This window comes from Lotus japonicus, chromosome 5, assembly GCF_012489685.1.
Source record: "Lotus japonicus ecotype B-129 chromosome 5, LjGifu_v1.2".
Lineage (NCBI taxonomy): Eukaryota > Viridiplantae > Streptophyta > Magnoliopsida > Fabales > Fabaceae > Lotus > Lotus japonicus.
This window is the reverse complement of record NC_080045.1, coordinates 30,639,315-30,656,427: the sequence shown is the minus strand read 5'-3', so window position 1 is coordinate 30,656,427 and position 17,113 is coordinate 30,639,315. Positions and strand designations below refer to the sequence as shown.

The window sequence follows — 17,113 nt, the reverse complement described above, 5'->3', positions numbered from 1 at the left end:
CGCCATAGAAAATTTCTGACTTTAGCGGCGGTAATGGTTGCCAATGCCTCCACTTCTATCCATTTAGTGAAATAATCCACCGCCACAATAATGTACTTCATTTGCGCCTTTGCTACTAGAAATGGACCTAGTATGTCCGTTCCCCACATAGCAAAGGGCCAAGGTGCCATCATGGTTGTTAAGTGTTCTGGCGGGGCTTTATGCAAATCAGAGAAAACTTGATACTTAACACATTTTTTAACATATTCTAAACAGTCTTTCTTTATTGTCGGCCAGTAAAATCCCGCCCTCAGTACTTTCACTGCTAAAGATTGCCCTCCTATGTGGCTAGAAAAAACTCCTCGTGAACTTCTGCCATAATCCCCTGGGCATCCTTAGTGTCCACACATTTGAGTAATGGTGACATTATTCCCCGCTTGTACAGTTCATCGCCTACTAGTGTGTAGAAGCTGGCCTCTCTGCGCTTCTCTCTTGTGTTTAAATCGTCTTCTCTTGTGGGATTTTGAAGAAAATTTTTAATTGGCTCCATCCACGCGGATTCCCCTTCTGTTATAGCCTTTACCGCCTTTATCTTTATCTCAACAAGGTCAATACTGGGGCGAGGAAGAGTTTCTTGAATGATTGTCTGGTAATTGCCCAATCGTCCCGTGCTAGCCAACTTTGCCAATACATCTGCCCGCTCATTTGGGCTTCTTGGAATGTGTTATATCCTGACTTTTTCAATCACCATCATTAGCCTATGCACAATTTCCAAGTATTTGGAAAGTTGTGGGTCCTTCACTTGGTACTCTCCTTTTACCTGTTTATCACCAACTGTGAATCGCCTTTGATGAACAGCTTCCGAACTCCCAACTCAACGGCGAGCCTTAAATCGGCTATCAGTGCTTCATATTCTGCTTGGTTGTTGCTTGCCCTGAATTCAAATTTCAAAGATTGCTCGATGACCATATTATCCGGGCTTTCAATTGTTATTCCCGCCCCACTTCCTTTGTCGTTGGAAGCACCATCAACAGACAAGATCCACTCTCCAGTCATTCCCTCGCCTTCTGTAGGCGTCATTTCCGCCACAAAGTCAATCAAACTTTGGATTGTAACAGTTCCTCTTGGCTCATACTGGATGTCATATTCAGACAATTCTACTGACCAACTGACTAACCGCCCTGACAAGTCAGGTTTTTGTAGTACTTGCCGCAGTGGAATATCAATTTCAACCTTCACTTGGAAACTTTGAAAGTATGGCCGGAGGCGTCTTGCCGTTTTCAGAATTTCCAAAGCAGCCTTTTCAATTTTTTGGTATCGCAGTTCGGCGCTTTGCAAGGTATGGCTAACAAAATAAATGATCTTATACTTTTTCTCCTCCTCTTGGAGCAATACTGTGCTAACTGCTTTGTCCGTGACCGCCAAGTAAAGGATCAAAGGAACATCCGGTGTAGGCATGGATAACACAGGCGGCGTGGCCAATAACTTTTTTAACTCGATAAAGGCTTGCTCGCATGCTTCTTTCCATTGGAATGTTGAGTTCTTTTTTAAGCATGTGAAGAATGGGGCCGCTCTATCTCCCGCCATTGGTAAAAAAACGAGCTAATGCCGCCAAACGTCCCGTTAATCGTTGCACCTCCTTGACATTGGCTGGACTCTTCATTTCCAGAATCGCCTTGCATTTATCTGGGTTTACTTTTATTCCTCTTGATGTTATCATGAACCCTAAGAATTTTCCCCCTTGGATCCCAAAGGCACATTTTTCAGGATTCTTGTATTTTCTTAATTGAGCGAATGCTTCTTTTAGATCTTCACCATGTTCACCCGCCCTGGAAGATTTGACAATCATATCATCGACATATACTTCCATGTTCCTTCCCACTCGGTTTGCAAAAAATTTGTCCATCAGGCGCTGATAAGTGGCACCCGCATTTTTCAAGCCAAAAGGCATGGTTTTGTAGCAATAATTAGCCTGGTTGGTCATGAACGTCGTGCTTTCCTCATATGGGGGATGCATCATGATTTGATTATACCTAGAATAGGCATCCATGAGGCTCAGAAGTTCATTTCCAGAAGCCTCGTCTACCAACTTATCAACATTAGGGAGGGGATAAGAATCTTTTGGACACACTTTGTTAAGACTTGTGTAATCCGTACACATTCTCCACTTCCCATTAGCTTTTTTGACCATCACTACATTGGCGAGCCATGTAGGATACTGTACTTCACGAATAAACTGAGTTTTAATTAATTTATCGGTTTCTACTTGCACCGCCTTATCCTTTTCTTCACTCATTCGTCGCCTTGTCTGCATGACTAGTTTCACTCCTGCTCGTATAGCCAACTTGTGAGTGATCATACTAGGATCAATTCCTGGTACATCATTGATCGTCCAAGCAAATAGATCCAAGTTATCACCTAACAGGGCGATCAACCGGTTTTCTTAATCCTATGACAAGCTACTGTCGATCTTTAATACCTTATCTTTGACTTTTGCGGATTTAGTTTCTTCCAAAGGCTGCGGGCGGAAATCGCCAGCGTCGTCTCTTGGGTCCAGAGTAAACCCTTCCTATGGGAAAATTTCTGTAATTCGATGACTCTCCTTGGCGGCCTTTCTTCCATAACTCCTAAGATAGCACTCCCTTGCTGCATTCTGATCCACACGCAAAATTCCAATTTTCCTGTTGCACGCCAGATACTTTATGGTTAAGTGGGCTGTTGATATCACAGCACATAACTTGTTGAGAGTGTCTCGCCCCAAGAGGGCGTTATAATTTGCACGACATGCTAATACCAAATACTTGACTTGGAATTTTTTGACAAATTCCCCCTCTCCAAAAGCAGTTGGGATTTCCACATAGCCTCGCACATTGACACGATCGCCGGTGAATCCAACCAAAGTCCCTGAATATGGTTTTAAATCTGATTCTTTTAGGCCCAGGCAATCGAATGCATCACCATAAATAATGTCAGCCGAGGATCCCTGGTCCAAAAACACTTTCTTTGTTTTGTAATTGTTGACTCTGATTGTTACCACTATCGGATCATTGTCATGTGGGATTACATGAGCAAAATCCTGAGGGGAGAATGTGATTGGTGAGTGATTCAACCAGCATGCTCCTTCATATGCCTCGTGCACTGAGTTCACCGCCGCTACATATCTCTTTCTGGCTTTGCTGGAGATCTCACCGCCACCAAATCCGCCTGCGATAGATGAACATTCACCCACAGGATCGCCTAATTCTTCCACCACTTCCTTGCCTTTTCCTTTGTCGCCCTGAGTCACCTTGGCGGGCTCTTGTGCTGAAGCATCCTTAACAAAATTTGCCAAATGTCCTGCCTTAAATAATCGATCGATCTCTCGCCGCAAGGCTCAACAGTTATTAGTGGTGTGTCCTAAAGCTTGGTGAAATTCACACCACCTGTTAGTATCGACATTAGATGGTGGTCGCCTAGGCGGTGGTGGATATTGCACAACATTCGTCTGACCCACAGCCCTCAGTATTGTGCTCAAAGGCGCATTTAGTTTGGTGAGTGGGGCTGTATTTGGTGAGGCAGCTGGCTGAGTCACCTGAGTTGGGGAAGCTCCTTGGGAATTCCTGTGCCAAGTGTTGCTTTGGAATCCCAGTTTTGAATTCTGATATGGGCCGGGCCTTGGTTGGCGGGGAGTGAATGTTGGCCTTACGTCTTTTCCCGCCTTGGGCTTTTCTGGTGGAACAGTGCCTGGTGGGGCACCTTTTCTCCAATCTTCTCTCTCCTTCTTGTTTTGATCATCTTGCTCTATCAAGATAAATTCTTGAACTCTGGCTCGGAGGTCCATCATATCACGCGCCGAGCGCCTTGTCAAATCAAGATTCAAAGGTCTTGCCCGAAGTCCGTTTTTGAAGGACGCCACACATACATCTAGACTATCCTCCTCCAGTTGAACAACCATCTTGCTGAATCGCGCCATGTATGTTTTAAGTTTCTCACCCGGTTGTTGATGTATATTGTTTAGATCAAATATGGTTGCTTTTGTGGTCTTGTTGGCTGAGCATTGAGTTAAGAACTTAGTAGATAAATCAGTGAAACTGTCAATTGAGAAAGGTGGCTGCTTAATAAACCATTGCATCGCCATGCCCTTAAATGTTGATGGCAACAATCTACATTTCACATCATTTGTCGCCCCGCCAATAACCATTTTGGTGTTGAAGTACCTCAAATGCTCCATCGGATCAGAGTCGCCTGAATAGGCGTCCAATGTCATTGTTTGCAAATGTTCGGGTATTTCAACCGCTGTGACGGCGGGTACGAAAGGTTGGAATTCAACTACATCCTCAGCCTCTAGACGTTGTCCACGCTTGAAATCTCTCATTTGGTTCAAATGTTCATTCTGACGTTGAACATTTTGCAAAGTATCCAGCATATGCTTTAAAGCTACTGGCGTGATGCCTGTTATCACCTCTTGTTCTTTCACATGGTTGCTAGCCTTTAAGTCATCCGGATTTATGTGTACGGGCGTCGTTGGCCACCGCCGGACACCTGGATCTGACTTAGCCAGCAGATCTGAAGGTTTACCCGGAGTTGGTTCTGTCGCCGGTGACGGTTGTGACCGCGCCACCGAGTGAACACCCTCCGAGGAAGCCTCCTGCTCTGGTTCAGAATGTATGACATGGTTATCATCTCGATTGCCGCCGCGTCGGCCGTGACGACCCCCACCTCTACGGCGGAAGTCACGACGACCTACACCACACGAACGAGTCTCCATCAACCGTAACACTCACCTTCTACGTCACGTGTAGATCTAGGTCAGAGCCACAGACGACACCAATGTTCTGTACTAGAGCCAATCTAAGTATCAAAGATACAATGATAAACCCTAGCAGAGCATAAATATGGAAATGATGTAATAAAGAGAGAATATTCTCATTAATGATAGTAAAGTTGTTAGATACAAGGTAAGAACTTCCCTTTTATAGAGGGTGTGGTCATCATCTAGATTGTTCTTACATTTGAGCCTTACAATCAAGGCCCAAATCCCTATGCAAATAAGACAAACCCAAATGAATCTTCCAGCTAACAGATGGGGTCCACTAGTAAGATGGTTCACCATCAGGCCAGTCATCATCGCATGTGGCCCTTATCAAACCGGTATCTCGCCCTAATCCGTAAGTGTCCTGGGTGGGCATGAAGTAGCTCATGTCCCGCCCAGTCCATTATCGATCCCTCGAGAATTGTAATTCAATTGTAGTTTCTATTAATTCTCTTATTTAGACTTATAAAAAGTAAAAACCAATTTCAGATTTTTGAAGTAGTGATGTTGAAAGCAATAAGTAACACGGAAAATTAAATAGATTTGAGAATTCAGTTGGGAAAATAGCACTCGGGTATGTTTCACCTATTTGTCCTATGCTTCAATTTTAACAGTATTTATATGAACTCAATAAACCTCTCTTCGGCGATTTAGCCTTTATTCTAGGATGTTGATAACTCACACGCCCTAGACTTCTAATTCAATTACTAAGTCTGTTTTACGAGCACCTAGACCAGGGAATTGAAGATTAAGTTCTAATTAAACTAGCCAACGCAACTAGGTTCTACTCTTGAATCAAGCAGTAGGGAACGCCTAATCGAATCGAATCCTTATTTCCCTAATTCCTAATCAGCTTCCGTTCTAATAGAAATTAGCAAGTTCCTTGCGCGACTCAAGAATAAACAATATAAATTGATTCAATTACGAAGATTGGAAAAGAGAATTCATATAAATAACGGTTCAAATCAAAACATCATTTAAAACGGATTCACAACCCAAGTACTAAAAGAAGTTCCTAGCATGACCATAATCAAGAATTCAAGAGAAAGAAAATATCACCTAAAACCTCCAGTAGAAACCTTGAAAAAACTCTCAAAACCGTAAGAAGTTTGTGCTCAATTTCCATCACCAAAAGCTTCCAATCACGTTCAATATATATCTCTATATATTGCTAAACCAAACCTTTAAATATATTGCTTTTCCGCCTGTTCCCAAGTGCAGTACACTTTTTGGCAATTCAACACCCTGCCACGTGTTAGCTTCGTATTGGGCTATGGTTAAAGTGGGACATCAAGTGCTACGCAACCTACAGCCTTATAGTGGACCTTGGTCAAGCTTGTGCCACGTGGAGGACAGAGAAACAGGGGCCATCAATCTCCTGGGCGTGCATGGGAACTCTCGTGGATCATCAGCACCGAATCAGATCTTTTTTCCTGATTTCCTCTTTTCTTTTTATTCTGAAAATCCTAACTAAAATAAAATAAAAATATCAAAATAAATCAAATAAAATACTAGAAAGATAATAATCCAAAAATAAACAACCTAAATCCTAACTACATATATAATTTAAAAAGTACTAATTAATGATAGATAAAATCTAACAAATCAAAATAAAAACTCCTAAAATCCTAAAATAATTAAAAATATGAAAATTACATAAAAATACCATAAAAACTAATTAAAACTCAGAATATAAATTAAAAATAAAATAAAAGACCCACAAAAATACCCTTACATCCCTGGGTCAACAGTGTATTATGAATTTCTTTTGTAAAATAGTTTTCATTTCTTTTTGTCTCTAACTCTATAAGTTTAAAAGATCCCACCATCCCCAGTAACTCCTTAATATGGTCTCGACCCACTAAAAGCGACAAGGACTCGAACCTCGGTTCGTCCTGTCAAACATTCTCTCAAAATCCCATCACTAGTATGGCATAACTTCCCGTTTTCCCACACTCTGACGTTCCACAGATATATGTATAATTACACAATATAGTTAGTACAATCCAACAAAACATGAGCACATATATCAACATCACTAATGATTAACCACTTAGCACGTATAACATGTGAATTAATCAACAACAACCCTAACAATAATCAAGCAACAACACAAATGTCGGCCGAAGCCCCAGAAAACGGAGACACACGTCTTTATTGATTAACAACGGCCGAAGCCTCAGAAAACCATTTCCAGATCAGCTTAATCAATCTTAAGCATAAACAAATAGCAAGTCGGAGTTATCGACGCATAAGTCATTATCTAGCAAGTAAGTTGCCCTCACCTCCGGGTCGTCCAGCTTGATACGGCAGGGTTCCTTCACTTGCTTCTCCAACAGCTCCTAAGGTTTCCACAGTCAAACCCTTTGAGCAAACACAACATAATTCAATCAAAACAAGTCAATACTAACCGAGCAATATTTACTAACGTCAGACGAAGCATTAGAAGCTTCAGAGTACGATAATCTAACACGAGAAGACGAGTTTTCGCGGAAAAAGAAATTTTCCTCCCCCCAAAGGGTGCTCTTGGTCGTGGCACTATTTATAGTTTTCTGGCGTTTTTTCTTCGATCAAATTTGATTCCTAGGTTATCATATGTCATATCTAGGGTGAATTAATGCCCGGAAAAATTATCAGGTGGAAAACTGACATAGGGATAATTTGGTCAAGGTTTTAAGCTCAAAAACTCAAAGTTGAAATTTTGAAAAATAAAATTAATGAGGTTGTTGACAACGTCGTTTATAGAAACTAATCCTACTGGCGCTAAGCTAAGTCGTGGATCTTTGATTTAAAAAAGCAAACCCTCAGTGAAAAAATGGGTTTTTTTGTCTGTTTTCAATCTCTACGACGATCCGACAAGAATCGGCAGACATCGGCGGAGTAATTACGACGTATGAATGGTAGGGATGAAGTTTTGAAAGAGAAATTGAGTTATTTGGACCATTCTACAAAAAGCTCAAAACTTTGAGCACCGAAAGAGATGTAGAAAAGCGATAGAAAAGACGATCAAAGGTAAGAATTAGGATGAATACCTCGATGTCGATCCGTAGCAACTGACAGCACGACGATCAGTCAAGAAATGACGAGAATCTTCCTCCTCCCTCTCTTCCTCCTTGCTCGCGGGTTTGGGTGGGTGAATGGGTAAGATATTTTGATTTTTTTGCTATTTATAGGAGAGAGAAAACGCGGGAAATTGAATATTTCGCGATTTCGATTTTTCAAGTACATTCCTCTGTGGATTCTAAGTGAGTTTCTGGCGACAGAATTCTAGAACTCAAAACAGGTTTCTTGGATTTGAAGTGAACGATCCAAAAGCGGTATGAATCAATTTAACCCGAAAAACTACTTTTTTGCAGCTGACATGGGATGAAGAAACTTCCTTCTGAAGAAATGTTTCAATCGTCGAAGGAAATAAGATTACGCAAATGGAAACTTCGTTAGAAGCTCCGAATAGAAAAAGTCTTCATCCAGGGCTTATTTTTAAGTCCTTAAGAAGATTTTTTGAATGGAAGTCCTTAAGAAGATAGAATTTAGCTTCGTCGGACTTTCGAGAAGTGAAACCTATCGTGCATACAGTCTAGAGTTCCGTATCGAAACACTGGTCATAGGAAAAATAAAGAGAGATTCTTATTTTTCTAAATATTTTGAATTTCGCTCAAACAGTGCTTTAAGAGCGGAAATAACCTTTTACGAACGCTCTCTCCCTAAGGCGGAAGTGAAAAAGGCTCGTGCTATAACTTAAACTGACTATAATACCATTCTTAGTCCTGCACTAAACTTTCTCCTTCATTAAGTCTTCCAATTCTGCAAACACTTGTTCAGGTTCCTTTCATGATTCATCGAAATTTAAGCGTGAATAGAAGACTAATTATTTAATCTATAAACTAGGGTCTTACAGCCAGTGTTTTAAGACTCGGCTCGGACCGGCCGGTCCGACCGGTTGCACAGGGACTCGGTGACTTGACCGGTCCAAGCCACACATCCGATCGGTTGTGCATGCCACTCGGCTGGAACCGGTTTGAACCGGCCGGTTCGATGCTTAACTCGGTGACTCGGCCGATTTTCAGTCAGACCAGCGAGTCACCCATTTTATTTTTTTAATTATTTTCCTTTATTCTGTTAATGGATCATGCATGTGGGCTTTTCTTTTCCTAACAAGTTTTTATTTATTACAGTGGGCCTTTCATTTTTTCTTTTGAAATTTTGTTGACACTAGTTAGTTACAGCTTGATTATAGTGGGCCTTTGATTTTTTATCCCATACTGGAACCTATACCCAAGACCCGCAATGGTACTCAGTTTAAATATGAAGTTTTCTGGAATGACCATGTGGAGTGCAATAGCATAGTGGCTACAAGATGGCAGGAACCTAGGGCACATCAAGACCAGTGGATATACACTACAGAGAATGAAAGCATGCAAGAGGACTCTAACTAAGTGGAGCAAAGAGACGTTCAAAGCAGCAGATAAAGAAATTACAAAGCTGAAGTAGCAACCACATGATATCCAATGCAACAACAACATGAATGATCAGTGGGAGGCGGTGGAGGCGGAGGAGGCATCGGAGGAGTCAGTTGCTCAGGTTGTTCGCGACGCGGCCTTCCCCTCACACGACGAGGCGGTGAACCGCGCCTCTACTTCAACGTCTCGCTACGTCGACGACGGCGAGCCTCCATCGGATTTCAACCGCGAACCAGAAATTCAACCAAAAAACACGAGAATCAGAGGAAATTGCACAGAATTCCGAACTTCTCTCAACCAAAAATAGTAATCCACGTAGTCTAGGAATCGAAATCTACCGATCCCCACAGACGGCGCCAAATGTTCCAGCCAAGAACATAGAAAGAAGGTATAGTACCTAGGGTAAGAGGATTGTAATGAGAGAATCTAGAGAGAGAGCGTGTAACCGCTTAGAGAGAGAGCGTAACTGAATCGTGAGTTTATTATTCATGAAATGAGCTAAGAGTCATTTACAATTGGTAACCGACCCCTATTTATAGGCTGGGGGTTGGGCCTGACATTTCTAATTGCCCTTAGTGGGCCGGTTGGGCCTCTCGGAGGAGGCCCATACCCTGGTTGATGCGTCGCTTTGGGCAAGCATCCCTGGGCGAGGGCCCCTGGGGTCTCGCCCAGTTGAATACTAAATATATACCTTAGAGGATGTATCTTATGAGAAAGGTGATGTTATGTGAGAACATGAGAGTAAATCACAACCGTTAGTGTAACACCCCGAATTTCAGGGGTTACGGTAACAACTTGATAAAGTACATATGCAATGTTTTCCAAAATGATTTTCAACCATGCGTATATTTTTTTCTTTTCGAAGTATTCCCAAAACATGACATGCATACTCCCAACTGTAAATAAATTTACATCAAACCTTGAACAAGGCGAGTACCCGAAACCCCAAATATAAATTTCTAAAATCATTATGCAAGCTTAAACCAATAACGGTAAGCTCTCTAACCCAAGGCTCTAGCCCTACACCCGACTCTATTCTTCGAGTCATCCACAGTTCTTCAGGTCCTCATCTCCCCTCGCACAAAGGTTAAGCTCCATCAAAGATTCTCCATCGCCTAATAGCCTTAAGCGCCCAAACAACAAGTAGCAAGCAGAAAGGGTTAACTCTATGCAATTACCACGTATAAAAGGGAAACGCATGCTATCAAAGTTTAAGTGCGTAACATGACACATAAGCTAGCAACTTAATTCAAGATAGATAACGACATATATCCAACAACCTAAATTTAATTCAGATATCAACAACATAGATTTAAATCAGATATCAGCAAAATCAACAACATAAAATCAAACCAGATATCCACAACCTCAACAATATAAAATCAAATCATATGGCAATAACCTCAAATCAGATATCAACAACCTTAAAAATATAACATCAAATCAGATATCAACAACTTCAACAATATAACATCAGATCAGATATCAACAACTTCAACAATATACATCAAATCAGATATCAACAATCCTCAACAATATAACATCAAATCAGATATCGACAACCTCAACAATATAATCAATCCATATAACCCAATATATAAGTGCTCTGTAGTACAACTATGTGCTACTACCAAGACAAGTCAAATTAAAAAACCTCTCGCAAGACGGGACAATCACCTGGAACGAAAACCATTGATCTGCCACTTAATAACGCCACGAAGGCCACACAGTACGCCACGAAGGCCACATAGTCGGTCAAATCAAAAACGTCTCGCATGACGGGACAATCACGTAGAACGAAAATCACTGATCTGCCACTTAATAACGCCACGAAGGCCACACAGTACGCCACGAATGCCACACAGTCGGTCAAATCAAAAGCGTCTCGCAAGACGGGACAATCACATGGAACGAAAACCACTGATCTGCCACTTAATAACGCCACGAAGGCCACACAGTCCGCCACAAAGGCCACACAGTACAATCCAACAACGCATATGCACAAATATCAACAATTTCAAATCCAATAATCAAGACAGAGTAACCCTATGTTACTCTTAATATAACAAGCATTCGTCAATTCAGTTCCATATCCGCACAAACACATCAAGCTCTATTGAGCGATGAATCAATAATTCAGTGCTGGAAAACTTAACCCTGTCATATCAACAAGAAAGCAGTAATGACAGAAACCAGTAAACGGCCGAAGCCTTTCAGAAAATGGAGACACACGTCTCAATAAGTTCACTCGGCCGAAGCCTCCAGAAAACATTTTCCCAGTTCAACACAACAGCCATAATCAAATGTCAATCAATTTCAACACCTTCATCTCAAACGCATGCAGTGCGATAAAAGCATGCAAGACTCAAAAACGCGCTAAAACTGAGTTACCCTTACCTTAGCCAATTTCCTGCCTAAACTGCAACTACAATCCAATCACATCCTTGCTTTCCCGTGTCGACTCGCTTCTTTTTGTCATTTGGCTTCGTCGCCAAGCGCTTCCGTTATTCATACCCTTCATAAGTAGACAAAGCGTAATTACTAATTGAGCTACCTACTTTCCAAGTCTAATTCCTCACTCGGGAATCCAAACCTAACTGCTCTATCTCTAACCAAATATGTTATCTCAAACATTCATTAACAAAAGAGATAATATCCAAACTCTTATTCCCTAACACTTCCAAAAACTTGTTCGACTTTCAAAACCTTTCGCAATCGCTTTCTAACGAATAAATGAGCGTAAAACTCAAACGTCATCTATTTTCATAAACGGATAAACAACGTACGTAAGTAAAGTCCAAAAGGGGTTTTCCTACTCCAAAACATTGTAACATCTTTTTAAAATAAAAGGTTTTCTCATCTATTCTCCAAAGCAACTCTTAGCACTTGAAATAACTAATTTTGTCAAACAATTATAAACTGTACAGCGACTTTGGCTAATTTTTAAATATGTCAAATGCACTCCGAAAAATATAATATTTTTATTATGGGTTTTTTAACATGTTTTCTAAATCCTTGTAAATTTTCAAGTCGAAATTCGAAGTACAAAATAAGGAAAAAATAAAATACTAACAGCAGTTCGCGAGAAACGGGACAGCTTAACCCGTGCTCACTAAAATGCGCATAACTTGAGCAACACAAGTCGAAACGACATGATACCAGCGGCAAACGTTTTCTAACGAAAAGATCTCCAATTCTTATGAAGACAACTTCTTCAAATTCAGTTGTTAACACAGCTTAAGAATGAGTTCAAGAGTTCGAAATCCTGCCAAGTTTATTTTATTCTAACAACCTAGCTATTGTAATGTAGTTCATGCCCATTTCATTAATCACAAAAAGGGGTAAAAGACAGAATTAATTATAACAGTTACAGCAGCACCTTGATACATTTTCTAAACATGAAATCCAATTTCTATTTTCCCCAAATCAGAAATCATATAACCTAAGACTATCATGTCCAAAATTGACAAGAGGAAACACCTCTTAGGAGTAGTTTGGTCTCAGATTTGAGAAGAGGAGGTCGAGGGCTCTCAAAAGCCATGTCCTGCAGATTCTCCAGCGGAGGTCTCGCCGGAGAAGACGGTGGTTGGCGGCGGCTCACGGCGGAGGGCGGCGGAACAACAAATTGATGGAGGGGTTTTGTTGCGGATGATGAGGGGAGTTCAATGGTGGTGTTGATTTCTTCAAAAGCTTAGTGGTTCGCCAGAGATCGGAGATTGAAGGTGGATGAAGTTAGGGTTTCATGGTGGCTCTATTTCTCTGGTTTCGTTGCTTCACGTCGCTCCTGAAGGTGGTGGTGCTCGCGGCTGAGCCAGCAAGAGGAATGGTGGTGTTGTGCGTGAGGGAGAGAGCTCAGGGTGGTGGCGGCTTGTTCTTGAGAGAGGAACCAGAACAAGAACGGTGGTGGTACTGGTTCAGTCAAGGAGAGAAGATGCTGCACGGTGGTGGTGGTGGTGTTTGGCCTTGGGTGGCGGCTACCAAGAGGAGGAGAAGAAGATGTTGTGGTGTGGCACTTGCAGAAGAGAAAGAAAAAGAAGAAGAAAATGGTCTGGTGTAGAAAAGAGAAGGAACACGTGAAGAAGAAGAAAATGTTGTGGGGGAAGAGAGAGAGAGCGTCGAGTGTTTAGTGAGTGAGGGAAGAAAATAATATCTGATTGGGTGTAGGTGGGTCCCACATGGAGAGAGAAAGTGATAGGAAAAGATATTTTGAATGAGTGGTTGTGGGGAAAAAAGAATAAAGAATATTCCTTTGAGGTAAGGCTATCACAGGTAACTAAGAAAGGTAACCTGTTAGTACAGGTCATCCCTTAATACTAGAAAGTGATAACTAAAGTATGTGAGCTAACTTAGGAATATTAATTCCTAAAATTAATAATAAATAGTAAAGTAAAATTTAATTAAAATATTATTCTTACTTCCAAAGAACCCTACAAAATAAACATATAAATAATATAATAGAAACACTCAATTGATTAATAAAACGAAATAAATAAATAATCTAGTTATTTATTTCAGGGTCTTACAATACTACCCTCCAAAAAGAAAGTTTCGTCATCGAAACTTATTGTCTCGATGACCATTCCCTCACATTTCCTTCCAACCTACACGTAGTGTCAGAACGCTACATGAACAATCAGACAAGTGTCGTCATACTCTCATGCTAACAGCTCAACCATAATACTCACAACCATAAACATCATGCTAATACTATTCTATTCTCATCAGAAGCCTCTTCTACCAATAGTCTCACACTCAATATCTATTGACCAATAGCTCGTAAGAAAATTATCTTCTTAGAATCTAACAATCCATCAAAGAATCTCCTTTTCGAACTACCTTCATTCAAACCATAAAGTCAACGCTCGGCGACGAAGCCTGGAGGATCGTCGGGCCCGACCAATCCTGTGGGTGTAACCCTCTTAAATGCTCCTATCTGGTTGAGATCAATCAGAGGATGGAGATGTACGACTTGGGCTTTGGCAAGGAAGAAGCCTCGGCCACGTTCAGAAGCGACAGCAACAGCAGCCTCTGACCTCAATCTTTCTTCTAAGGACTTCGCGTCAAGAAGGGCTTGAGTCTTCGCTGAGGATAGAAGATCATCTTTTATCGCCAGGTCAGATCGAAGGTTTTCAAGGTCGGCCTCCGTCAAAGCTATTTGGTCTGCAAGAGTTTTCTCCAATTAAGAAATCCTCCTATCGTGGAACTCTAAGCTAACTTCAGAACGAGCGGACTGCTCGGCTAGTTCTTTGGAAAAGGAGTTTTCCTTGGCGATCAGTTAAGCGGCGAGCACTTTGCGATCCTCAGCAAGTTGAGAATTGAGAGCGCGGAGGCGCGCCACTTCGGATCGTAATTCGTCGGCATCCTGGGCGGAGCGCCTATAGCAGTGGAACACGTGGAGCACTCCCGCCACAGCCCCTTCAGAGACATTATCCAAACCACGCTGCTTAACAACTTCATCCATTCGCGCCATTTGGGCTAATGACAAAGTTAGAGAATACGGGAATCCCCGACTCACAGACCCTGAGGAGAGGGTGGAAGTATGAACAGGTGGAGGAGGGGCGTTGGCGGAAGACTTCAGGTTTGGACCAAGCGGCGACGAGATGACTGTTGGACGGGAAAGTGAGCCGTCGACAAGATTGTGTTGGGCCGGAATGGTCCTTGAAGGCTCGTCGGAATTCAACCTTTTTGGGGAAGGGAAAGGATCCTCCTCGCCAAGGGGTCTTTTCCGCCCGCCTGGATTCTCAACAGGGACGCCTTGTCGCCTTTCAAATTTATTCGAGGGGGAAATGAGACGTTATTTTTCTTCTCAAAGGCCACCAGAAGCTCCTCATCGGCACAGTGAGTTTGCCCTGAAAATAAAAAAAGAAAAGAAGAAGGAGAAGGTAAGCTGGTAGAAAATAGAAAGAACGATGGGGGTAGAAGAGGAAGGTTTACCAATCACGCGAGAGCAGTCTGAAACAGCGAGACGGGCCAGAAAGTCGATGACAACCTTGTGTTCAAGAGTGAGGGAGTCCTCGGACGGGTCGATAATCTGGCGCGCGCCCTGAGTCCAATAGAAAGGAAATCGAGCGGTGCCATCTCTGTGTGTGAAAACCTTAGGATATTCGTGGGACACCACAACCCTGAAGAATTTCCGACTAAATCGACGGTGATGCTAGGCCAGATAGGGTTGAAGCGCTGGCGACCAGGCCTAGCTTCCAGGGAAACCCAGCTGCGTTGCGGGGAGGGCTGGACAGATACGCGATAAAAATAAAAGAAGGTCGAAGGTTCAGGTTCCTGGTGAATTGCGTCGCAGAGAATTTCGAAACGCCTGAGGAAGGCCCAACTGTTGGGATGAAGTTGACTAGGAGCCACATTGATATTGTGAAGAACGGAGCAGATAAAAGGGGAAAAAGGAAATTTAATCTTCAAATTTGTAAACATATACCCATACACGTAAAAGAAGTGAGGAGCACTCACGAAGTCATCTTTGGGACGAAGCCAAGGGCGTTCAAGGGGTGAGCAGGCACTGACATACATGAGCTTGTCAAGAGGTTTCTCATGACAAAATCCGCCGGATTCTGTGGAAATCTCCCAAATGGACGATTCTTTTTCCAAACTTGACCGTTGGTTAGGCATTGTCCCGGCGGGCAAAGCCCTCGCGGCGGGAGCACTTAGAGTTTTCCAAGTCCTCGTTCGGAAGGCAATGGCGTCTTTTTCTTCAAGAGGGACGCCTCCTGGAGGGGCGGGGGAACAGGAGGAACGCACCGGAGAGGGGTGGCAGCGACGACATTACGTTTGGAACTTTTGGTCTGGCGCTTTGGAGTCATTGAAGAGGGATTGCAAGGAACAAAGGTAATTTTAACACTGGACAAGTTCGTGTAAGGGTGAAGAAGCGAAGGTTCGTAATTGTAAAGGAACGAAAGGGGTTAGTACGATAATGCTGTTATAAGCGGGGAGTGACGTGCAGAGGGGAACGTGTAAGAAGAAGTTGTGGACGGTTACCGAGAGATGTGGAGGAAAGAGAGAGGTTGTGCCCCATGACGTCAGAAAATGACATGATTGTAGTTGCGCAATTCTGGGGAGTGAGGAAGACGCATTAAATGAAAAGCTGCAACGGTTGCTGCTGATTGGTTAAAATTCAAATTGTCAAAGTTGTGACGTGACTGGAAGGGACATGTCAAAGGTAGCGGTTGAGATTTTGAGGATTCACTGACCCTGACGTCACTTCGAGGCTCGACGCGTGGGATGGACACAACACGCGACAGTGTCACAATTCAAGGCGCATGCATAACTATGCTGAGGTGGGCGGACTAGAAGCCGCCGCCACAAGCCTGCTTGTGGACTGGGGTCGCCCGGAAGAAGAGGGCGCTGCTGAAGGTCCAAAGTGTCGATTGCAAAAGGCTTTATTTACCAGGCCATGTTGGTCATTGTTCTTCACTTCTAGATTTTAAGTTTTTAAGTTTTAGTCAGTATCCTTATGGGATCTCGCCTTATTTCTTACTTAAAGACACATTTAGCTCTCATGCTTCGAGCTCGGTGTCTTGTGGACTAGGCGAGACTCCAGGGTCCCTCGCCCAGGAGACCTGACCGTGGGCGGGGGACGTGCCATGATCTTGGGCCTCCCTTCCCGAGGCCCAACTGGCCCATTTGGACAGATTAAGGGCGCCAAAGCCCAACTCCACCTCTACAAATAGGAGGGGAATACCAATTGTAAAGGACTTTTTTAGCTCATTTGAGAAATAATAGCATTGAAATTCAGTTATATTCTCTCTCTCTCTCTAAGCGGTTAGAGTTTCTCTCTCTAAGCATTCACATCACTTGGGTACTACCTTCCCTCTCTATGTTCTAGCACGGAACAATAAAAGACACAGTTAATCGGTTGTGTATGCAAGCAGATTTG

At 42.6% G+C, this 17,113-nt stretch overlaps 1 protein-coding gene across 1 annotated transcript; it reads right to left on the bottom strand.

Moving 5' to 3' along the window:
• Positions 1-2,548: 2,548 nt before the first annotated feature.
• LOC130719429 (uncharacterized) lies at positions 2,549-4,726 on the bottom strand. Its single transcript, XM_057570058.1, has 2 exons — positions 3,416-4,726; positions 2,549-3,292 (listed from the first exon to the last, which is right to left on the bottom strand). Exons 1-2 carry the CDS (start codon positions 4,724-4,726, stop codon positions 2,549-2,551), a joined length of 2,055 nt encoding a protein of 684 aa, XP_057426041.1.
• Between the last annotated feature and the right edge of the window lie 12,387 nt (positions 4,727-17,113).